The 25,743-nt window shown below is 40.2% G+C and overlaps 1 protein-coding gene across 1 annotated transcript in view; it reads right to left on the bottom strand.

Moving 5' to 3' along the window:
* Positions 1 to 25,743, bottom strand: part of LMBRD2 (LMBR1 domain containing 2) — a 1,695,734-nt gene that overhangs the window by 662,423 nt on the left and 1,007,568 nt on the right. The window contains exon 10 of the mRNA XM_044069969.1: positions 21,033 to 21,214. Coding sequence (XP_043925904.1) covers positions 21,033 to 21,214 — 182 coding nt within the window. The remainder of the gene's footprint in view (positions 1 to 21,032; positions 21,215 to 25,743) is intronic.

Here is a 25,743-nt window from a genome sequence, read left to right as displayed (position 1 = left end):
GGAGAACCCTTCAAGAGCACCTTTCCATTCTGATGCGGCAGTATGCATCCTGAAGGTCGACCAAGCACATCCAATAGTTCTCCTGCAGAAAGGTAGGATAGATTGAAGAGTGACCATCCGGAATTTTGTCTTGGCAACTGACAGATTTAGAATGGAAAGATCCAGAATGGATCTTAAATCCCCCATCTTCTTTGGCACCAAAAAGAATCTGGAATAAATGCTTAATCCAGTCTGGTCTGGGGGGGGGGGGACGGGACATGTTGGATGACTCGCTTTTCTAGCAGCTTTACAATTTCCAGTGCTACTTCCTCCCTTTGCGTGGGTGGAACGCCCAGGAGGTGTTTGGTTGAAATGCATAGAATAGCTCTGAATATGATCTGCAACACCCAACAATCATTTATGCTATACTCCTAGGCTGTTGGGTAAAGTGAAAGGCATCCCCCGACTGTCCCCAGAGCTGAGCAGTCAAGCAATCCTTTAGGGCTGCTGAGCAGGTCTGTCCAAGAAAGGCTCTCAAGACCCCTGATTCCTCACACACCCTCTACCTTGGGGGTGGCGTCTATCGAATCTCCCTCTGCCTCTAGGGGAAGGTAGTAGCTCTGAGACTTTCGGAACGATATCTTCTCTGCCCTCCATTGATTCCTCAAAAAGGTTTGTTGGGGGGGTGGAGTAGCGGATCTCGCCAGCAAACAGAGTCTTCCCGTCCTTCTCTCTCTAGAGAAGAGTATCATGTACCAACTGTCCAAAGAGAGTGGAACTGTCATACAGGGTGTTGGTAAAGGATGCCTTAAAGAGTTCTGAGAATGCACAGAGTCAGAGCCAGGTGTGACGCCTGATGGCAACGTCTGTCACGGCATCTCTAGTGGTGCCCTCAGTGGCATGACAGAGATGCCACATAGAGGTGTTAGCAATCAACGTGAGGTGGCCATGCAAGAAGAGAAAAGCTTCTGGCCCTCTGACAAGGTCTCACTGGAGTCTAATTACATGTACCATATAATTCAGCACATGTACCAGAAACATGGCTGAAGCATACACCCACTTCCCAAAGTGATCCATTGTCCTGGGCTATCGGTCTGGTGGATGGACACTGGAGTGCTCCTATCTGTGGGAGCACTCAAAATCTTGTTAGGACATTTGGGGATGGGCTCCACTGTGTCCGGTTCCTTCCATGCTCGAGATGTAATTAGATCCACCAGTGGATCCGCGGGAGGGGACACCCAGGATGTAGACGGTCCTGCACCAAATGCCTCCAGGAACACTGATTCATCTGAGTTGGGTTTCTGGGCAGACCACCCCTCTCGGTGAAGAAAGATCTCCATGATGTCTCCAAAGGAGACATCCTCGGGGGGGGGGTGACCAGGGGGAACCCGACCCTTCCTCCAAATCGGTGTCCTCCATGAGGAACTTCGATGGGAAGTCAATGTGCCTCCTTTTGCATGTATGTTTTCAATGCACCTCCTCAGGGGGGTTTCTGGGGAAGACTCGAAAACATCTGGTTGCTCTTGCATGGGAGCTTCCTGCGGCAGAGTAGCAGTAGGCTGTCTCTGAGGTAGCAAGATGGTAGAATCCATACCAGAAACAGAGGGAGCCAGGGCGGAGTCCAAAGACGAGATAGTCAAGGGTCTCAATGGTATTGAGAGAACTCTCTCCACCACATCAAAGGCAGAGGGGGAGTGAACCATCTGAGAAGGAAGTACAGTTGGGGCTGCCTCCCTCTGTATCAATAGGGGAGTCAGAGCCAAATCTCTAGGCCCACAGACTCAGATTGGAAGGCTCGGAGTTGACACCTTCCCCTCGAATCCAGTGCAGAGGCTATGGCTCCGAACTATTATTACTCAAGGTAATGGCCGGTGTCTAGGTACAAGGTACCGTCACATCGAGCCTTCGACGCCAGAGTCCTCGGATCTGAAGGCTCCAAAACTGGGGGTTGATCGAAGAAGGAGTAACTGGCAGGAATGTGAACTGCATGCCCCCTGCTCCGGTTGGAGAAGGGCAGACAAGACTCCCATCTGTATCTGAGTGTGGATAAATTTCTGCATCATCCCATCCACCTCCAATTTGGAAAGGCTGTAGGTGGATCAGGACAAACAGGCCAGCGATACTGGCCTGGAGGTTCAGTGGGGTGAAGCCGGGGTCACTGAACAGATTCTAAGGTCCTCTGGCTCCACAGAAAAGTGAGGGGAGTTGAGCCAGGGGGTCTCTGGTCGTGGGGCCAAGAGAACCTCTGCCAGAGGACTGGCGGAGGAGAGGGATCAGGTGACTGCTTCCCCGGCCTGTCCCAGTATCTATGCTAGTCTCTGTCCCCGGACCTTTTGGCGGGAGTTTGAGTCCCAAAGGCTGGGGCGGAGACAGAAGTAGTAGTCGGTGTTGAGGAGGTCTGGGTCCCAGAGATATGGGGGGGGGCTTTTAAAATTAGCTTGTTCCTCCTGTCCATCAATGTGTGGGGGTTGAAGCCCACGCAGATGGAATGGAGAAGGAAGTACAGTTGGGTCTGCCACCCTCTGGATCAACAGGGGAGTCAGAGTAAACCTCTAGGTGCTGAGACTCCGACTGGAAGGCTCTGCTCTGAAAAGCTCAGAGTCGTCACCCTCCCCTCAGATACAGCGCTGAGACTATGGCTCCAAATTAATTTGATCTGACTTAATCAAGGCAATGGCTGGTGTCAAGGTACAACATACTATCGCATCAACCCTTTTGACACCGAGAGTCCTCGGATCCGAAGGATCCAAAACCATGGGTTAGATCAGAAAAGGAGTAATCGGCAGGAATGCGGACTGTATGCCCCCTGCTCCACAGGGAGAGGGGCAGGCAAGACTCCCATCTGTATCTGACTGCGGATAAATTTCTGCATCATCCTGTCCACCTCCACTTTGGAAAGGCTGCTGGTGGATCGGGATGAAGAGGCCACTGATACTGGCCTGGAGGGTCAGTGCGGTGACGGCAGGGTTGGTGAATGGATCCAAAGCTCCTCTGGCTCCAAGGAAAAGCGAGAGGAACGGAGCCAGGGGGACACTGGTCATGGGGCTGAGAGAACCTTGGCTGGAGCGATCAGGGGATTACTTCCTCAGCCTGTCCTGGTGTCTATGCTTGTCCGCAACCCTGGACCTCTTGGTGGAAGTTTGAGTCCCAAAGCCAGGGTGGAGACAAAAGTAGTAGTTGGGGTTGAGGAGGCTTGGGCCTCGGAGGTAGGAGGTAGGGGGGGGGAGGTCTTTTAAAATTACCTTGTTCCTCCTGTCTATCAATGCATGGGGGTTGAAGCCCACACAGATGGAACAAGGGGACTTGAGATAGGAAACCCCTAAACATACTATGCATAGAATGTGGCCATTGGCTGGGGACAGCTTATGGCCACACTCCGTGCACTTTCTGAAGCCTGGCTTGGGATTCTTCGACATAGTCGCAACAAGGAGACCCAACCAGAACACCACTTATGCACGTGCACACAAACACACACACACTTCCAGATAAAAGAAAGACTAAGAAGAAGAAGTAGGAGAGACAAACAGTGCAAGCATAGGGAAGGTAGAAAAAAGAAGAGAGAAATTTAAGTAAAAGGGAGATATAAACTCACAAAAAAATCATCCACCTACCCAAAGGAAGTTCAGAGCAGCAGATCACGATGCTTATGGTAGTGCGGCAAATGAGATCTGAAGGGAGGAGGGAGACAGGGGCATTATGGGTAGGGGAGGAGCTTGAAATTCGGATCAGATGCTGGAAAGGCGGCAGAGTCAGATCAATGCTAGATCCGAGTACCCACAGGTTGAAAAGCAAATGAAGACAACAACTTCATCATATTAATTTTCACTGGGTATTGTACAAGGATCATTCTGCACTGTAGTACTAACCTTAATCTAAACAGGGAAGTGCTAGCCTCTTTCTTGCCCCTTGCACAGAACTGGATTTTGATGTGCAACTACATTTACCAGCACTCCTGCATCCGAGAAAGGGAAACATGGGTTATACGTTAAGTTCTCCAGCAGAAGTAGAGTGTTTTTTTTAAATGGCAGAGGTACATTAAAAAGGCTACATGAATGCTGGTGTGATGAAGATGGTATCAGGGTAAAGGGGAAAGAAGTGCAAGTATCTGTCTGTCCCTCCACAATCAAGTGTGGTCTAAATCCCCAACCAAATCACCTCAGGCAAAAAGGGAAGGAATCTTAGGGCATTTTGAAATTATAACTGCTCTAAAGCATGTGAACCAAAGGCTAGCAAAACACAATTTTTTTCAGACTGGAGTGGGCCAACGTATAACAGGTTTATCCCTTAGAAGAAAGATGACCTTTTTTCAGACTGGAGTGGGCCAACGTATAACAGGTTTATCCCTTAGAAGAAAGAGAACCAGAGAGAGGAAAAGTAGGATGACTTTGGGCCAGATTTGGAGTTAGAAGAACTAGCAACCCAAGTCAGGCACATGCAGTTGACGACTTCTTCAGTCTGATTTTTACAGCAGACATGACTGCTTGGTGGTTGAGCCTCTGGTTTTCTTTACCTGCCAGTGGGCCTGGTCATCATTTTTTCTAGTAGCCAAGCTGAGCTTAACTTTTGTCATTTTTCTCCTATCTTGACATTGTTTCCAGGATAATTTTTTATGATTAAAGTTTTAATAAAGGGTTTAAAATTTACTACAAATATATGTTAACAGTTGTGACAAAATGAGATAATGCCAGCCCAGCTAGCTGGAATTTTGCAAATAATTATATGTCACTTGTGAACATTAACATGATTCATACAAGATGCTTATGTTACAAATATATTAGAACTGTATGTCATATAAGATGGTTTGTACAGACGTGTGTAGACGTGTGCTAAAGTGGTATTTTACAAAGTGTTTTTTGAAATTTATCCACAGTGTACCCTACTGGAATAGAACAAAAATGTACAGACACTATTGTAACTGTTTAAATGCACATATTTTAACAGGAGTACCTGGAATACAGGACGGTAACTTGCAAAACTTCAGAAAAATAGCTGAAATTAAATTACTTTATGGTTAGGCCATAAAAAGATATTATCTTTCAGTTTCAGTGCAGCAACAGACACAATGTCTGTGCTCAAAAGTTTTCTGTATTGTCTTGGAAGTATTTTATTGTTTTATGACTTCCAGGATCTGCACAGATCTGAAGAAAGCCCTTGTCTATGTATTTTCACAGGTGGATGCTAAACACGGCTAGCTTTCAGCAGTGGGGGTTTACTTGGGACAGAGTCAGATAACAAGAAATTATGTCATTCTGCAAGCTATCCCACCAGTAATATTTGAGATATTAATTTAAGACCTCTCTGAGACAGACAGCATTCTGTATTCTGTCTTGGACCTGCCAAGGTCCATTCACCACACATCTGCCTTGCTCTGAGTAAGTTTCTCAGTTACACTAATTCTGTTAGATAGAGTCAGGAATATAGCAAAGCTTAATTTAGAGGTTTTTCTTTATTTATTTGAGACTGTCCTGCAATGTTGTTTTAAAAATTTCCTGTGATTTTGAACTCTGCTGTCACTGTAAATACATACTAAGTATTTTCTTGTTCTTTTAATATTTATTATTAAATATATTTAAACCTTTCATTGTGGCTGATCTGTCTAGAAACATTAAAGCTTTGAGAGTACTTGCATATTTTTGGTGACACTCTGTGGGCCTCTCCTAACAGCCTTACTCTTGGTCAAACTACCATTTGTATTGATAGTAAAATTACACAGTAAGATTGGACAACCTTTGTTAAGGGCCTTAAAGTAGCTGATAAGGGGTTCTGGTGGCAGTGATAACTACCTTATACTCTAGGCAGCAGGGAGCATAGCTAGTACACCTGTGCCAGCCTTTCCCCAGGTGTGTGTGTGTGTGTGTGTGTGTGTGCACGTGTGTGTGTGCGCATGTGCGCAGGCGTGTGTGTGTGAGTGTGCGTGCGTGCGTGCGTGTGTGTGTGTGTGTGTGTGTGTGTGTGTGTGTGTGTGTGCGTGTGTGTGCGTGTCAGCTACTTGGGTATGGATACAAAGCATTGGTTAGACAGACAGAGTGTTGGAGGACTTGGCTTGGACCCTTGGCTAAGGACACAACTCTACAGCTGTGCCAGTGGGGAGTCTTATTGGGGATCTGGAGGAAAAGGGAGAAACCAGCCCCAGACTGACTGCGGTCTCTGTGTGTTCTTAAGGGAAATTGCACTTGCTATAAAGAGCTGCACCTGGAAAGAGAGAATACGTGTGTGTGTGTGTGTGTGTGTGTGTGTGTGTGTGTGAGTGAGTGAGTGAGTGAGTGAGTGAGTGAGTGAGTGTGAGTGTGTGTGTGTGTGTGTGTGTGTGTGTGTGTGTGTGTGTGTGTGTGTGTGTGTGTGTGTGTGTGTGTCAGCCTCCCAATGTACATCCCCCAACGGTGTTAGTGGTGAGGATTGAGGCTCCTTGATTACTGGTCCAGTGGTGGGGGCATCACAAATAGAATTTAAGTTAGACTCACAAGAAGGTAGGAATGAGTAAACGTGTTTCAGTGTCACTGGAATGTTATATAAGGTATGTCATGTTATTTGCAAACCTTGGGTCACTGATTATAAGGGGAAGGCAGGTATGACTGAACATCATTATCTGATCTGTGTGCATGCAGCTGGGGTAATATTTGCCTTTTGATATGTCTTAGTTTTCTATTTAGATATTAACTTGATGTTCCCTTCAATGGCAGGAGAAGGAATATCACATATATTGATATCTAGCTCGTAAACCTAGGACTTTAGTGTATATGCATATCTGTATTTCTTTCCGTTCTGCTTCTCTAAGTTTACATACTACTTGTGGGGGAGTTCTGTCCTGTAAGTACTGCACCATGTTTGGCGCTAACAGAGGAAATTACCAAGAATACTAGCAGGTGTCTAGTAGGTCATGGGGACAAAGCCCAAGGACAGTAATGGAGATCTTTAAGACAGTATTCAAATGGTGACATGGAACATTAAAGGGATGTCCATACCAGCCAAATGTTCCGCCAAAATATCAGAGCTAAAAATGTTAAAGGGTAACCTCTATATGCTTCAGAAAAATAAACTTAAGAAGGAACATAAGCAAGATATTCTGAATAGATGGACAAGGTTTTTCAGCTCAGTCTTGCTACCAAACAAGGCATAGTCATCTCGTGGAGAAAGGTTTTGCCTTGGGTTGTGAAACAGATGAAGAAAAACAAAAAGGGCAGGACTTCCAAGATGGCGCAACATTGAGCAGCAGCTTAACTCTAGCTCTCTCACTATAAAAACAGAAATTCAACAGAGAAGGCCAGTAAACTTTTGTGTTTATGGGTAAATTTCAGTAAATGGCTAGTAAGTGCACTGCCTGGATGTCAGGAAAAAAAAATGCAGCACACCTAGAAAAAAATCAGCAACAAAAAGTGAGGAACAAACACTGACTGGGGAAAGTTGTCATTCAGCAAAATGTAATGCAACCATAGGTTATGATTTCTAATAACCTACAGGAAGATATAACACAACTGCACATAGACCTGGTTAAAATAAATGAAACACTGATGGAGTATATCAACACAAACAAAAAAAGACTGGCAAAATAGAAGAAGCATTAAACAGATTATTCAGATGAGGTAATAAAGCTTCAAAAATCAGAGGTTGAAATGAAGAAAAGGCTGGCTGAATATAAGCCTGCTCTGGAAGAGATTAATTTATATACATATTGACATTTGATAACCAGGAAAGTCCACTGCGCCAGAGATCATTATCAGTGGAGGTCCAGGGAGAAAAGCTCCAAGTACAGTTACAAAAATATGTATAGCATAATACAAACAGTATTAACAAAATCTTGAGCTAGAATCAGCATTAATGTAAAAAAGCAAAAACAAAACATCAGAGCATTTAATTCAAATCATTCATTTCCAATGGGTTTTTATAGTCATGAAGTAAAACAAATTACAAAAAATAATGTAATTTCTCTAAGAAGCTAGTACTGCAGTCAAATGCCTAGGAGTGGGATAATATCAAGAGCAAAACAAAAACACAGGTGCAGTAAAAAAGAGGTTTAAGGATGTTAAGAAGTACTAATTGGTAGTGACTAGTGAGGGCAATTTAATTAAGGTGGCTTAGGCAGGTGGTTGCAGGGACACATTTGATTACTGAGGCAATGGAACTTAAGTGCAATTTTGAAAGCTTTTATGGAGCCTATATTGGTAATAGAGGAGGGCAGAGCATTCCAAAGTTTGGCAATGGTGAAGGAATAAAGGCTTTGTCCACCCTGTCTGTTGGGTTTTGATATGCTTAAGGGATGTTTGAAGTCCTAATATTTCAATGTGAAGTATATGTTTGTAGCATAGGCTGAAGTGAGGGGCAGTAATTAGTGTTATGTAGTAATTTGTGAGTCAGAGTTAGTTGGGAGTACTGTACATAGTGGGAAATTTCTAGCCAGTTTGAGGTTTTTATGGCTTGGCAATGATGGGTCCATGTTGGTAGCAAATTTTGCTATTTTATAACAGCAAGATTGTGATTTATTCTTGAGTGATGCATGCAGGTTAGTGAAAATAAGGCTACCATAGAGGAGGGAAAGGAGGAGTAGACTGTTGGCCAGTTTTGACTTGGTGGGCATATCCAAATAAAGTTTATGCCTATATAACTTACCAAGTTTAAAATGTGTTTTTTTTTAATTATGTTGTGAATATGATTTTCAAAGGAGAGTTTGTCATCAATTATGATGCCTAGAAGTTTTGATGTCTTTACACGTTCAATTTCAGTGCTGTTTTCTCAGAAAATCTTAAAGTCCTGTGTTAGAGGTTTGGAGGAAAATATTAAGAGTTTTGATTTCTTTGGAATAAGTAGAAGTTGTGCATTATTTACCAGGATTCAATAGAAGTACAGGCTTTTTGTGTTACGTTTTGGAGATCTAGCAGGCTGTGAGCAGAAGTGATTATCACAGAACTGTCAGCATATTGAATGAGAGTACTATGATGGGATGCTTTATGGAGATTGTTGATGAACGTATTAAAAAGTAGTGGTCCCAGTATGGACCCCTGGGGAACTCCAGTTTTATTTGTGAGATACTCGGATTGAGTGTTTTGCCATTTGACAGACTGTCTCCTATCATAGAAGTAGTTAGAAAAAAAACTAGTGCATGTGGGGAACAGTTTAAGGATTTAAGTTGTAATAATAGAGTGTGATACTGTATCAAAAGCCTTAGATAGGTCCAGGGAGATAATTAAGGTTAATAGTCCAGCATCTAAGGCTTTGTTAACAGACTTGGTAAAGGAAAGTAAGGCTGTAGTTGTGCTGTGTGCTAGGCAAAAAACATGTTGGGTGGGAGCAAGTAAGTTATTATTGGAGAGATGTTTTAGCAATTGAGCATGTATACACTTTTCTAGGAGATGTTTAAAAAAATAATAGAATTACAGGACCGAGCATGTAGGGGAAAACTTGAGATTTTCAGCTATACCAGAGAAGCTGGAAGGAACAGACTGCATTCATTTTATGAAAGCACAAATAAGCAAGTGGACTGGTAATCCACATCAGGAGTTGTTAGTTGAAAGGACACTGTGTGTATGCTCCAAACCAGGCTATGAGAAAGCAACCTAGATCTTTAATAGTAAAGATGCAATCCTACCAGCATGAGGTGGTGATTCTGAGCAAACAGTGGCAGAAGAACAATATACTAAAAGTGGGAGACAGTGAAGTGTTTGTGGAGAATGATTATTCACTGTACACCAGGCAGAAGAGGAGTAAATTCATTCCACTATTCAGGGAATGTCACTATGCAGGTCTGAGCTTCAAACTTCTGCACCCAGATGTCTTCAAGATATTCTTTTCTGGAAAAGCAAAATAATTTTTTGATGAAGTACATGTTAAGGAGGAAATACAAAAGTTTATACAATAAAAAGTGAGCTGTGAAACAGGAGATTCTGCTTCTTGTTCTTCTGGTAATAAAGACCACACAGAGATTGCACCTGTGAAACCCTTCCCAATGTCTCAACAGAAAATGTTGGAGAAATGAAAGGAGCATGAGAGGTGTCTAGAGGAATCAAGCACATGTTGTAAATGAAGCAGAGACAGGACTTGGGAGTGGAGATGAACAGTAATAAAACCAGTAACTTAATGTGGGATTACAATAAAATAATTATACTTGTGAAATATGACAGAACAAGAAAATTTGGAAATATTGGACTTTTTCAGAATTTCTTGGACTTGTGAGGGTCTCTAAAGTATAATTCATTTTTCTTAATAGTACTATTTTTGTGGTGCATGATTTTCTTTGCATGCTATAAAGTTTTCTCAGTTATTTTTAGGTATAATGGGGATTGTAAATGGGTGCTGCTGTTCTTTTTTCCTTTTTTCCTCCCTTCTCTCTTTCTTCTTGTTCAGCTTTAAGAAACGCAGGCACTGCAATGTAAAAAAAGCATGGTGAAAAGAACATGATAAAATAAAACAATGTGCTTTTTCTCATTCTTGCATGGGGGAATGACTGGATTAAGGACCTTGGACTGATTTATTAAAATGTTTTAAGAGAAAGCAAGTAAATGAAAAAGAATATTGCATATTATGATGCTTTTTTTTCTAGCAAATGAATGTATGCTTAGTAGCAATTCTGTATCTAGCCCTCATGTCTCCATGGGGACAATCTGATAACGAGAAATTGGCTGTCTGGTTCTCATGTCTCCATAAAGACAATCTGATGAAGAGAAATTGGTTAGAGAGCGATTGGCTAGGGGGGAAAAGAAAAGAGGAACTGACTAGGAGATAATGTTCTCTGAAAGCATTCAGGGGCTTTCCCAGCAGGGAGAGCAATAAAGATAAGAAAAAAACACTTAGCAGTTAGTAGAAGCACAGGCTGCACCATACATTTTAGCATGGATAACATTTCTTTTAGGTTCACTCAAGTCTTTGAGTGTGGCTGTCAGTTTGGGACATTTGTTCTTATTAGGAGGGCAAAACTTCAATATCTGAAGATGTATATAGTTTTGTGTGTTAGTATTAAAATAATTGGTTTTAAGGGGGTACTGGGGGTTAGTTTGAGGGCTTTTAAATAAAACAAAAAGTTTTGTAAGATGTGGCACAGCTTCAAATGGCTGTGACAAGAAAAACATATACAAAAGTTCAACCTGTCAAACAGTATATGCATGTAACACAAAATCTGGAACTAGACATTTAACAAAAAAGGTGTTTTGATAATATATGTATATATATATATATATATATATATATATATATATATATATATAGTGATAATAACTTTTTAACACAGTGGTGCTTTCAGTCAAAAATGTAGAGGGCAAATAGCTATGTTACGTATGTGACAGGAGATACATATGGAAAGAAATGAACATGCAGATTTGATTTAAAAAAAAAGGTTTTCTAGATGCTTAGTCAGCAGAAAACCTTGGACAAAGTAAAAGAGAAGTACTTATATTGACTGCAAGAGGAGCTCCAATACTGCCAGGAGAGGATAAAAAGATAATCATGGCAGTTTAGTAGTGCTAAGGGGCTACTGGCAAGGGAGGAGGATTACACTGGCATGTATTTATATTCCACCTAAAACTGATATAATGGAGCGTAAAAAAGTTCTGGGAGAAATAATCAATTTTCAGCAAAGGATATTACTTATAGACAGGGACAGAAATTTGATTTCTAGCACTGAATTTGTGGCTGGGAACAGTATAACAAAGGAGGGTAGACATTTGAAGAAATTTATGAAAATATTTGGCATGGAAGATGTGAATTCAGTAACAGGAGTTCAGCGTGAATTTATATATTATTCCTCAAGATATAAAAACTTGTCTAGGCTAAACTAGACAGAATTTACATTTCACAGAAATATTTGCATTTAATTGAAGGTCTTGATACACACCCAATAACTATTTCAGATCATGCGGCAATAACAAGTAAAATAAAAACGCAGGTAATAAAATAAAAAAGGGACACTGGCACATTCCCACCTATCTGTTGAAAAGAGAGGAGTTCAAGGAATGAGTAGTGGGGATTACTCAGGAGCTATTTGAAGGGATAGAAATTACTTCTGAAAATATAGCCAGGGAGTGGGATAAAATTAAGGTAGAGATTAAAAATAGAGTGGAAATAAAAGAAAGAGAGCTATGGTTAAGAAGTAACAATAATTATTTAGATGGACTGACAAATGTTAAAGTACTGCAGAATAGGGGGAATCTCATAGAACAAAGGAGGATCAACTGCCGAATGTTAAGCAGAAAAAATGGGATTACATAGATTGCCGTTAAGCAACTGCTTTTTGATAACACTAGAACATAAAACCCTTTAGCACAATGCCTCAGGCAACTGATGGTATAAATGGCTGTCACCATGCTTAGAGAGCCTATAACAAGGAAGGCAACAGAAGATCCTGCAGAGGTATTAGAAATATTTTGAAAATTCTATGAAAGTCTCTATAAAGCACAGAAATATGAAAATCAAAAAAAGATACAAATGGAAATGTTTATGGAAGAATTAAATATGCCAAGGTTAGAAGTAGATGAGGCTCAATTATTAACAGCTAGGATAGGAGGAGATGAGATACAATTTGTTATGTATAACCAATCTACAAGAAAGTCCCCAGGAATAGATGGCATTCCTGATAAGGATCTGGAAAGTGTTGTTTAACAGCATTTTAAGAGGAGGAGAAGTACCAACATCCTGGAAGAAAGCAGTGGTAGCTGTAACACCTAAAGAGGGTAAAGATCCATTAGATCCAGCTTCATACAGGCACATTTCAATACTAAACCATGATTATAAAATGTTCAAGTCTATAATGGCTAAAAGAATGGCAAAGTAATGCCAAAAAATGACAAATATGGATCAATGTGGTTTTGTGGAGGGAGGCAAATGTTTGACAATATTAACAGAACACTGATGATCCAGAGGGAATCAGAGTGTATGAAGAAAACTTTGTTGTTGCTGGGTCTTGCTACAGAGAAAGCATTTGACTAAGTAAGCTGGAACTTTATAAGCAGGGTAATGGAAGCATTTGCATTTCCTGAAAAAAATATAAGGTTGATTAGGATATATGAGGGATTGGAGGCAAAATTTAAAATGGGTAGGGTCCTCTCTGATAATTTCTACTTGAGCAGAGGAACCAGGCAGGGGTGTCCTCTTTTCCCTTTGTTATTTGCATTATATTTAGAACCATTGGTAAAGAAAATACGGGACTCAGAAATTCAAGGATATAATTGGTGTGGTAGACAAGAAAAGCTGCCTCTATTTGCAGATGATATTATTTTACACCTGACAAAACCAGAAAGAAACATTACAGTGTTGTGGAACATTCTGAGACAGTTTCAACTCTTTTCAGGATATAAAATTAATGAAGCTAAAATCAAGACAATACTGGTAAATTATGTACCCACACATGAATTGGTTCAGCAATATCCATATTTATGGAACATAATAATGTGGATTATTTAGGAGTATGGATTAAAAATGATTCTGGTGTGGCAGCTAAGGATATGTGGGAAGAGACTAAACAAAAGATAATAGAAAAACTGATAAAATGGAAGCTTTGTTATATGGCTATGGATAATAAGATACAAGCAGTTAAAATGTTTTTAGTCCATTAGTCTTACACACGGGTCAGGCATATATATTTTTATCAACCAGAGGAGAAGTTGTGGATACCAATTAATAAAGAGCTGAAGGACTTTATCTGGGAGGGTAAGACAGCAAGAGTCAAGTGGGATAAGCTGATTCTTCCAATAGAACAGGGTGGATTGGGATTACCCAAGTTGAAGGGGTATTTCAGAGCTACACAGCTAAGGCTCCTATACATAGCACAAGCAGAAAACTATAATTCAAAGTTTAAAGAGATGATGATGAAACATGGGGGAAGTGCAAGAAACAAGGAGAGACTGGGATTTTGGATGCAGGCCTTTAAGGAGAATAACAATAATCATATATAATATTATATCCATAAAGTAGCAGAAAGTATCCTAAGAACTAAGCCAAACAGGAATGGAGAAAAGAGATTCTGATAAGGATGACTGCAATTAGGGATGCAGATAATAGGCAAGAGGGGGCAGGAATTTATAATTGAAAACTGGCAAAGGTACCAAGGTACTGGGAACAATAACGACAGAGGGAAAGATGATAGAATGCGAAGGCGTCAAGAATTTATTTGGACTGCAGATTAGAGATTGCCTTCCCTATCAAGGACTGATATCGTAGTATAGGAAAAGAGAAAGAGATAGGGGGTCCTAAATGAAACACCAGCACTGGTAGAGTTTTTAGAAGAATCTAGAACAGGAGCTGCCATTAAAAAAGGAATAACTAGTACAGCATATAAAATATTGCATGAAAACTATAAGAATCAATCAGATGAGATTGGAAAGAGTGATTAGATAAGCAATTCACAAAGAAACAATGGGAGGATATATGTACGTCTCCCAAATATGCGCAAAAAAATTTAGAAGATTTAGGATTTTTGCTTGGAAATGTTTATATAGATATTTTTATACCCCAAGTAGACTCCAGCAAATTTTTTTCTCAGGTAGACCTTAAATGTTGGAGGTATGATGGGGAAGAAAGAGGTAATTGGGAGCATATTTGGGAGTGCAATGAGTTGGTGGTCTTTAAGGATTCCCTGTGGGCTGCACTGTCGGAGATGATGGGTCAGCAGATTGGTATGATGAGGGAGATTACTTTTTTGAGCTATGATACAGAATCGGAATTGCCTAAACATAGTAAGGCCTTGTTGTGTCTAACTATGATGGCTGCCAAAAAAGCAATTACTAGAAAATGGAAGTCAAAATCCAAACCAGCTATACTAGATGTAGTGAATATAGTAACAGAGATAGAACAACTGGAATTGAGATCTTTAGAAAAGAGGAGGAGCAAACTACATTGGAAAAAATGGGAACTGTAGGAACAATACACACGGGGGAGGAATGAGGTTTAAAAGAAGGCAGAACTTAAATGAGCTCTGTAATGTTTGACTGAAAATGACTGGGCAGATTATAAGTAATGAATAATGTTTGCAACTGGGAGTGTGTCAATATGGTTTGTAATGTAAAATGCTTGCAGCTAGGATTGTGTCGGTATGTTTTTTCATTTATATAAATGTATGATTGCCTATATCATAAGTGATGGTTTAATAAAGATGTTTCTTGTTTTAAAAAAGAGCAGGAATTGAATAATTTATGTAATGTTGCTTAGGTTATATGACATATAGCAATATATGTGAAGTATAATGTTTGCAAACGTTAACTTGTTAATACAGTTTGATTACTTTTATACAAATGTAAATTTTAATTCAAACTTAAGATGAAATAAATTATATGCAACATTTAATGGTTTTATATAAAAAATTTTTTAACAGTATTTATATGAATATCAACTTAAATGTTTTAAAGTTCTAATAGGAAATTTATTAATGAGATGTTTAAGGAATTTTATGAGACATCTGATTTGTTGAATGTTAATTATGGTGAGCAAGGATTGGTTGTGAATATTCAAACGTATATAAAAGTGAAAAAGGAAATGTAATTAGTGTTCAATCTGATGAAGTCTATACAGACGAAAACGCAGATTTACTATTAAAGCGTTCATTTTGTGGAAATACAATATACTTTCTTCTCATTACTTCTTGTTTTTGTTTCTTGGTGTTTTGTGGAGAAGTAAGCCGTTGATTGTGTTTTACAAATGTAAATTTGCCTATGTGGCAAGTGATAATTCAAGAAAGGTGTTTAAAAGAGAAAAAAAAAACAGAGAGGGCAGGTGGATTGTTTTTCTTTTCATACAAACACCATAAGGTAGTCTCATGTTGGGAAACCTCTATGGCCCCAGACAAGAAAAAAACATGAATTCATCACAGAATACTAAGATGGGAGACAATGTCATTCTCAGAGGGGATTTTAATGTAGCCCATGACCCAGCTAAAGACAGGTGTCCCCACAATGTTAACAGCCTACCTAAAATAACAACTGAAAACCTGGATGGAAGACAGTGAACTAATTGATGGCTATCAATGGCTATACCCTGATGAGAGGGATTATATCTTTTATAAGAATAGTCAGGCATGTGCATGTAGACTAGACTATTGGTTTCTGTCCAGGTATTTACTATCCTTTGTCAAAGAGTTAAGTATAGAGTCGGGCTCCCCTCTTTGATCATTCCACAGTGAACTATAGACTCCGTTTTACTACGCGCAGTATACTACAGCATACCTGGAGGTTAGACTCACTGGTCTTAAAAAACATATAAAGTCGCATGTGATATGGGAAATTATTAACACTCAGCATGCAGGTGATTATGGTGTGCCACTGGGTAATAACAACAGTGGATGCCACCAAAAGAAAATATCAAAAAGCTGTTCATTCTTTTAAAAAGACAGGAAGTTAAGGACAGAATTAAAAATATATAAGGGTGGAGGTACAGTTAGCCAAACTGGAGAAGCAGTTTAAACAGAGGGTTGCAAGAATAAACTGTGCCTAGCCAACAACCAGATGTCAGATTCAAACCCTGTAAGTTGCATCTGTGAAGTAAAGAACTTAACCATTATGCTGACCCCCCCCCCCTTATAGGTTCATAGGTAGGTACTACGCTATCTGCCCGAAGCCTAGCCGGAAAGCATTGGCTTTCGCCACCCCCTTAGATTAGTTCCCTGTGCCTCTGTCCAGCAGAGCCACTGAAGTGATCCCCAGGGTATACTTTCTGTTTCCCATCCACTCGTCAAGATTATACATGCAAAAATCCATGTTGTAGATAAATGATCATTGGAAATGGATGAAGTCATTCTTTTGGGTGAAGGGCTCAACCGCCTCAATGTTTTTAGCACTCAAATGTAAAAAAAATAGACATTAGGAAATATCATTTGTTGCCTAAGAATTAAGGGATGGTGGTCACAATCCCAAAAGAAATAAACAGGCTACTGAAAGAAAGGAATCATTGGAACACCAGTACCATATATACCACAGATACTGTTCAGCTCTGCAAGTTTTTTAATGGTTTAAATCTACCACAATTAAAAAGGGAAGATAAGGGGAAGTTAGATAAGCCCTTCACCCTTCAGGAAGTCCTTGAGACAATGAAAAAGAAAACTTACTTCTGGTAAAGTTACTGTCTTTGATAGGTTCCCGTTGGATTTTCACAAGGTGTATAAGCAATGGGTAGCTCCCAAGCTGCTTTGTCTTGTATAAGGAAGTGATCCCACAAGGGGCTTTTAAAGTCAACTATGCAGGTGAAAGTTATTATGCTCCCTAAGCCCAACAAGTACTCTTCTCAGCCTACTAATTATAGACTTATTTCACTTTTGAAAATTGAGGTTAAAACCTTTGCCAGAATTCTAGCTGTTAGGCTATAGAAAGTGACAGTTCCATAGAATCACCAGGCCTTCCTTCAGGGAATGAAAGACTGTCAGGATTAGACTTTGGCACAACATTCAGGAATGGTCAAGACTCAAAAATGTCTCCCTAGCCATACTATAAGTGGTCTTTAACAAAGCATTTGACTCACTGTGATGACCATTCACATGGGAAACTATGACAGTAATGGGGATTTTGATGGAATATGTAAGGTTGTATAGGATTTTATGCATCCTCCTGACAGCGGAGATTAAGTATTAACAGCATGTTATCCAACAACATGATACTGCAAAGAGGCAAAAGGCAAGGGTGTCCCTTTCCCCACTATTATTTATACTAGTCACCACTGCTACAGATTTTTCTCTTAGAAACGCTATGATTTGGCAAGCTGGAAGTAGACACAAACTTCAGCTAGGGATTTATCACTGGTTTGCGGATGACTGTTGTATGGCTGTCTAATTCCTTTTAAACTATTACCTTGATATTATATACTCTGAGTGAATCTGGAAGACTTTCAGGTCTTACAGTGGACCAGAATAAATTGCTTATTATGCTTCTCAAATCAACAACATATATGGAATTTAGATCAAAGGCAGATTTCCCTTGCCTATCAAGACTGCAACATTATAACTGGGAATTATTTATTTATTTTATTTGACATTTGTTTACTGGGAATGTTTGACTGGTTATGAGCCCATTTTTAGAGAAGGCCCAAGGAGAAAAGCTCCAGAGACAATTAGCAAAACTGTACAGTTATCAATAACTTGATACACAAGAAAAGAGGACAATCTGTAGATGCCAAGAAAGTAACAATAATGAACAGAACACACATTTAAACATACATTAGTGTAAACAATTTTACTACAGATACAGGCATAAGGCTTCTTAAGGAAGGTAAATCTACAAAACAAGTAGACTTTACAGATTATATGACTCATATGTAAATATGCTGGAAGATAGGTAAATGAGTATTAATTATTACAGTGTGCTATTTTGTAGGTCGTGTAGAACACGGATGAGAGAGAAGAGGAGTGGAATTACAGAGGAGAGAAACAGGGTGATAGGAAGTTAGGTATTAAAGAGTAATGTATGTGGCATGTATAGGGAAGAAGCACGAGGAGAAATAAATAACAGGAGAAAGTCTAGTGTTGAGGAACAGAAGGAGAAAGAGGAGAGAAAAAGGGGTTAGATTAATAGACAGGAATTAGAGTAATAAGCTAAGAGTTAGGTAAACAGAGAGCAGAAGGTATGTTAAATAGAGTGAAGGGGAAGTGTGAGAATGCTATCAGGTTGAATATGCAAAATAATATGGAAGGAAAAGAGTTAATGGTTTGGGGGAGGGAGAGAGGAGGTTGAGTAGTAAAAGAGAAATGATATAGTTACATATGATGGGCATTAAGGGAGTAAGGATGTTGAGTGGGAAGCTAGTTGACAAGAAGAATGGGTCTTAGGGTTAGAGCATGGGCACAGCCAGCTGTTAAATAGGTGTTTTTTAAGTAGTTTTTGAAAAGAGTGTGGTTAACTGTAGTTATGATAGGTTGAGAGATAGTGTTCCAAGTTTTGGAGACATAGCAGGAGTAAAGAGAGTCCCCGGCACTATTGCTGGATTTGGTGATTTGTAGAAGAGATTTATTAGAGGAACGAATGACCAGATTGTTGGTATAGAGTAGGAGTAGATTATGTAGAGCAGGGGATTACATTGTCTATTTGTACGGAGAAGTTGGAAGACCTTAACCTCAACAATCTCTTGCATCAGGAAATGGTTAGCACTGAAAAAATTGAAAAAAAAACAATGTTTTCCTTTTTTAAGTAGAGCACAAATTGTGAAAACTATGATCTTACCCAAGTTGATATTTACTTTATACCTACCTTAAGCCACTTTCTCTAGACCATTAAACAAAATGCAATGCCTGGTTGCCTCCTTTTTGTGAAAAAAGGGGTCCATGAGGCTAAGTAGGAAACATCTTTTCATTCCCAATGACAAAGGTGGTTTAGGATTTCTCTTTCCAGTATTAAGGAACTGCAATTATGGAGGACATGTTTATGAGAGCTTGAACATTGCCAAGGCCACTTGGGGGGGGGGGGGGGGGTAGTAGAACTTAAGGTTATCTGTGCTGACAAGGCCTCCCACAGACTGATCCTCCATAACCAAATTTGGGAACCTGGAGGTATGGGCAGATGGACAGAATTCAAAGGGGTAATAGGGATACTAGGAGACGATGTAGAATTCTCAGTTTAGACTCTGGGCTCTGAAGACGTCCACTGATTGCAGCTAACTGTAAAAGTATTTACTGGGACAGCTGGACTGAGGCTGGCATTACCATGATTAAAGGTATATGGGATAGTGAAAAGAAAAAAACTGTATCCTTTTGGGACTTATCAGAGAAAATAAATGCGCAAAAGCTAAACTGATGGCAGTACTTACAATCAGTACTAAGAAAGCAGAGCTAGGTGAGTGTTTGTTATAAGAGTATCTAGGGAGTAACAATTTTATTGGATGTAGCTCAAGCAGCAAGAAATCAGACACCAAAATCATTTATGACATTTTAATGGGAGACTTGCTAATCTGTTGGCTTGCTACATGGGCAAAAGGGAGGAAATGACTGGGACTCATACTTCCATGCAAGAATGGCAGGAGTGTTGTTCCTCCCTTCTTAACTTCCCTAGAAACATACCATACATTTCAGGGTTTACTCACTGGATCTCTGGAATCCCTAGCTAAGAAAGGTCTAAGAAAACAGAAAAAGCTGTTTGGTGGACAAGTCATCCTATTTACAGATGATATGGTCTTGCCCACAAACTGGCCAACATAATATTAAATTCTGGCTACTGGGCATGAACTCAGATACCCAGCAAGGCTCTAATACCATATAATACCATATACTGGTAGATTAGAAATGTAACTGCTACAGTATTATCCATTATTTTTAGCAACTGGAAAGATCATCCACTTGACTGGTCCAAGCAACTACACACACACAGCTCAACAGTAAGGTGTCATGGATGGTTACCGAGATATGAAGGAGTAGAACGACTCCTGGTCATTTTTTTTTTGTATAGCATTAAAAACATAGTTAGTTAAATGACTCTTCTCTTGGTGAAGGATGGTCAAGTCTGCTTAAGATGACGTGATAGAATCTACTTAGATTTCATAATCCATTGACTACAACAGCTATCCATTTTTTTATGTTGTAGTATTTAAGAAATGTGCCATTTCCCAAACAATATGGTTGTTTATGGAATTTACAATAGCATGTTATAACTTTCAATTGGTTATAATTTGTTACAAATTAATTTTATAATAAATGTTGTTTTTTACAAAGAAAAAACATACACGTTTGTATTTTACCTTGAACTGAATTAAACTGATTTGGAGAATGAAAAAAGATGAAAGAGTAGTTGAGGAATGGGAATTTCTTCTGGACTCAGTAAAGGCCTACAGATACCAACAGAAATAATTGATATGGCATCTAGGCAGGCCTATGTCTGTGGCTCCAGTGTCCTGTACCTTTTACCAAACACCAGCATAAAAAGGTACTACTAATAATATAAAGCCAGAAAAGGCAGATGTGGACATTTTAGGACTTTTAACTTTGATGAGACATTAAAATGCTTTAAACTGTCACAATATGTATCAAAGTCTCAAAGTCCTTACTCCTAAAACCTATGTGAAAACTGAAAACACATCATAAACTGATCTCCCTGATGATAATGAAAGCCCTACAATCATATGAGTAACATGCACATATAAACAAATGCACTCGCACTTAACGGACATACCTCAATATACAGGTAGTTGTAGGAACTTTCAGCAAGATTGATGAAGACTGCAAAGAGGGACAGAACAGGTTTGGTGCTAAAAAATGTACATTCTGACCAGACCACCATTATGGAGAAGAGGGCCAATGCAACAGCAAGGATCCTGTAGCACCATGGTTTCAACTGGCACTCCCAGTACCACTCTACAAAACAAAAGGCATCTGTTATTTGAAAGTACTACATCAGATAGCTATTGCTATTTTTCTCATTGAGACAACTACTTCAGTATGCTGTAGATTAGTATATTAACTCAGTTTTATCATGTAGCTATCATTACATTTCATGATCTGTACAGAAACAGAATAAAAATGTATACACCCTGCATTGCACCCATTTCATTGAGAACCTTTTCAAAAATAACTAAATCCAGTGTCTCGAGACTGAATCTAGAAAACTGAAACTCACACACACATCTTCCATGAATGTCATCTTTGATATTCTTCCACCTCCTAAGAAATGTCTAACTGAAACACATTAATAGACTACAGAGAGCGTAATGTTACAATCTTCTGCATGACAAATGTGGAACAAACCTACAACTTAACATACATACACTCTTAAAAGCAATACAGAAAGGACACGCACCCAAAGTTGGAGAATATAATTGTGACAGTTTAAAGCATTTTAATGTCTCATCAAAGTTAAAGACCTAAAATTTCCACGTCTACCTTTTCTGGCTTTATATTATGGTAGTACCTTTTTATGCTGATCTTACTGTATACTGAAAACACATCATAAACTGATCTCCTGATGATAATCGAAGCCTTACAATCATACGAGTAACATGCACATAGAAACAAATGCACTCGCACTTAAAGGACATACCTCATTAAAAACCTGGCTAAAGTCTGTGCAAATGAGGATCCGTGACATGCAAAACAGCACCACTAAATGCAGGGAAAGTGTCACAGACCTTATAAAATGGTAGACCTGGCTTTAAAGAAAGGAGCAGAATATGAAAAAATTCTAACACACAAAAAAAGCTTTATAGCATAGTGGAGCATGCAGCAATGTTTAAAATGGCAGGGACTGGCCAAGTGATGCAGCTCAAAGGTCACAAGTATACATGTAACACATTCACAAAGCATCACTGTTGGCAGCTTCACACGTAGGAGAGCTTTTTGAGGCTGAGTGCTTTGTAAAAGTATATACAGAGGACCAAGTTATTGCTCCTAGAATACTTCTAGAATTCAACCCTTTTCAAAAGCCCACCGATGAAGCCAAGACTCTAGTAGCATGAGCCTTGACCCTGCCTAGAATTGTCTTATTGGGGTGGATATAACAAAAAGTAATAGCACAAGACAATCATTTGTAAACACTCTGCAATAACAAGTCTTTTCTTCTCACCCTTTACAAGAAATGAAATGATCAAAGTTCCTAAAAGATTTTATTCAGTCAATACAGCATCTGAGTACTGGACATCCAAAATATGGAGAATTCTTCTGCCTTCATTTTTAGCTCTGGAAAGAAAAGTAAGAGGGAGATGGACTACTTCGTTGAAAGTAAACTCAAATACCAGTTTAAGCATAAATGAAGGATTTGTTCTAAAGGAAATCTTAACTTTTGGGGAAACGAGATCAGGTTGACCCACCTCAAGAACTTGCAACTCAGATACTCTTCTTGCAGAGGTCAGAGCAATCAGCAACACTATTTTCCATGTTGAGAACCTCAAGTTAGCCTGATAAGCTGATTTAAATAGAGCAAGACTTAGTTTTACTAACACAAAATTAAGATCATAAGGACGGGCCACTTTTGTAGGAGGGTTGGTATGAAGCACCACTTTTAAAAATAATTTTAAAATAGACTGCATTGAAAAAGGGGGATCCGGGAAAAGACATGTTGAAATGTCTGACAAATGAACCTTGATGGAAGACTAAGACAGGCAAAGGATATCAACTCACAAAATAATGCAGAACCAGAGAAACACTAGCTCTAAAAGGGTGCCAGTTCTTGTCTTGTCTTGGGACCAAATGGAAAAGCTTTTCCATTCACTAATACGATTTGCTTGCAGCAGGTTTTCTTGCCTCCTTTAATACCCGCTGCACTTCCTCTGATGGCAGGTACCTAAAAGGTATTAAGATACTACCATCAAGGCACTTAGTTACAGTTGTTTGGAGCTAGAATGCATCAACCATTCCATGTCATGTGTTCGTAGATCCAGTCTGTGAGGAAGCGCTTGGTAAATGCCCCTGGCCATTTCCAAAAGAAGGGAGAATTAGAAGTTATGTACCTACCATAACGTTCCATGTTAGTTGTCTTCTCTCGCCTTCTTTCTTGCTGGATGGGTTCGGAGCCGATCCTCGGCTCCGACTCGGCACTTGCTAAGCTCGAGAGCTAATTTTACCAGCTCGAGGCAACCCCATATCCCATGATGCAAGGCGGAGATTACTCAGATCTCGTTTGGTAGCTAAAGAAATAACAGTATTTTCTTCCAACTTAGGAGGAAGAAATAAAAATACTAAATAACATCATAACCGTCTAGAAAGGATCCACATAATCTAGTGACACTAGGAGTTGAACAGCTAGAAAAAAGGTAAAAACCTCTCAAAAGAAGATGAATAATCTTCTCGGTCTGACCAGGCTAGGGGGAAGGAGGGAGGGACGCAAGAAAGAAGGCGAGAGAAGACAACTAACATGGAACGTTATGGTAGGTACATAACTTCTAAATGTTAAGTTGTCAACCTCGCCTTCATTCTTGCTGGATGGGACCGCGTCCCTAGCACCTCTATCCTGGGTGGCTCAATGGAACAGACTCTTGAGAACGGCGGAACCAAAATTTGCTCTGTCTCTGGAGATCAAATCTAATTTGTAATGTGAGACAAAGGTATGAGGAGAGGCCCATGTGGCTGCTGCACAAATAGTGTCTATTGGAAGTCTAGCTTGAAAGGCTGTAGATGTAGCTAGAGCTCTGGTAGAATGGGCGTTTGGGTTAGAAACCAATTCTTTGCCCCTGAGCTGATAAATGAAAGTGATCAAGGAAGACAGCCACCTAGATAAAGTTACCTTAGAAACTGGAAGGCCTTTCCTGTTCTCTGCATAGGATAGAAAAAGTTGATCAGATTTCCTAAAAATTTTTGTCTTATCCAGATAATATCTCAGCTGACGGTGAACATCGAGATAATGCAACTTTTGTTCAGCTCTATCAGAATAATTCGGGAAAAATACTGGAAGATCAATGGACTGATTTAGGTTAGTCTGAGATGCTACCTTTGGTAAGAAAGACGGGTTAGTTCTTAGGGATACCCTATCTTTGTGGAATATTAGATAGGGAGAGCGAACACAGAGAGCATGAAGCTCAGATACTCTCCTGGCAGATGTAATGGCAACTAGAAAAAGTGTCTTCCAAGAAAGCAATTTCAAGGAACAGGCAGCTGCAGGTTCGAACGGGGGAAGAATCAAGGATGTTAAAACTAAATTTAGATCCCACTGTGGTGGGGGGTCTCTAATAGGAGGTTTCAATAAAAAGATACCTCGAAGGAATGCCTTACAAAGTTTATGTGACATAATGTTGTGGTCCAAAAAGCCTATATGAAAATTTGAAATGGCTGCCAGTTGAACTTTCACTGTGGAAGAAGAGGATCCTGAATTAAAAATGTCAGCTAGGAAGTCCAACACTGAATGAATTGGGGCAGTATAGGGGTCTATGTTCCTAGCTTTTGCCCAGAAAGAGAAGCGTCGCCATTTACTAGTGTAGATCTTTCTGGTAGAAGATTTTAGGGAAGCTACTATGATATCCCGTACAGGATTAGAAATCATAGGAAGCCTGGCTAAGGATGGAAGTGGAGCAACCAAGCAGTGAGGTTGAGAGAAGGTATGGATTGGTGCAGTTAACCCGACTGGTGGGTCAGAAGATCTGGAACCGGGTCCAGATGCCATGGCTGTACCAAGAGGTAATGATGCAGGAACAGAAACCAAATCTGTCGAGGCCAATAAGGGGCAATGAGAATCAACTTGGCTCTCACAGCGGTTGCTTTCTGAATTAGCTGAGGTATCAGCGGAAAAGGAGGAAAGGCGTAAAGAAGTCCCCGGGGCCAATCTTGGGTTAGAGCGTCTCGGGGGGGTGGCCTGGAAGGGGGAAGAGAGAGAAGAAGTCTGGGCATTTGCTGTTTTGAGGTGTAGCGAAAAGGTTGCAGCAAGGAAGGCCCCACTTCTGAAAAATCTCTTCCGTCACTGACTGTTTGAGAGACCACTCGTGAGGCATGAGAATAGCTCTGCTCAATCTGTCCGCTATGATGTTGGATTTCCCGGGGATGTGCGTTGCTATCAGAAACCGGTGAGAGGAGATTGCCCATTGCCAAAGTCTGAGAGCCTCTCGACATAGTGGATAGGACTTGGTTCCACCCTGTTTGTTTATGTACCACACTACGGACATATTGTCCGTTTGGACTGCAATAGTTCCCAGGGGAAGAGAGTCGTTGAGGGCTTGCAACGTTAAAAGCACTGCTCTCATCTCCAGAACATTTATGTGCAGATGGTACTCGAAAGGCTGCCAAGTGCCATGGACCATTCTGCCCTGATAATGCCCCCCCCACCCGATCAGGGAAGCGTCCGATGTAACCGTGGCAACCGGGGCAAGAGGAACAAATGGTCTGCCTTGATGGATTTGAGGGGACGATATCCACCAAGTCAGATGTCTTTTGCAAGTTGGAGTTACTATGATCTGGTGACGCAG

The sequence above is a fragment of the Protopterus annectens genome, chromosome 1.part0 (genome assembly GCF_019279795.1).
Source record: "Protopterus annectens isolate FY-2018-M chromosome 1.part0, PAN1.0, whole genome shotgun sequence".
In the NCBI taxonomy this organism is placed as follows: domain Eukaryota; kingdom Metazoa; phylum Chordata; order Ceratodontiformes; family Protopteridae; genus Protopterus; species Protopterus annectens.
This window is presented reverse-complemented; position numbering and strand designations above follow the sequence as displayed.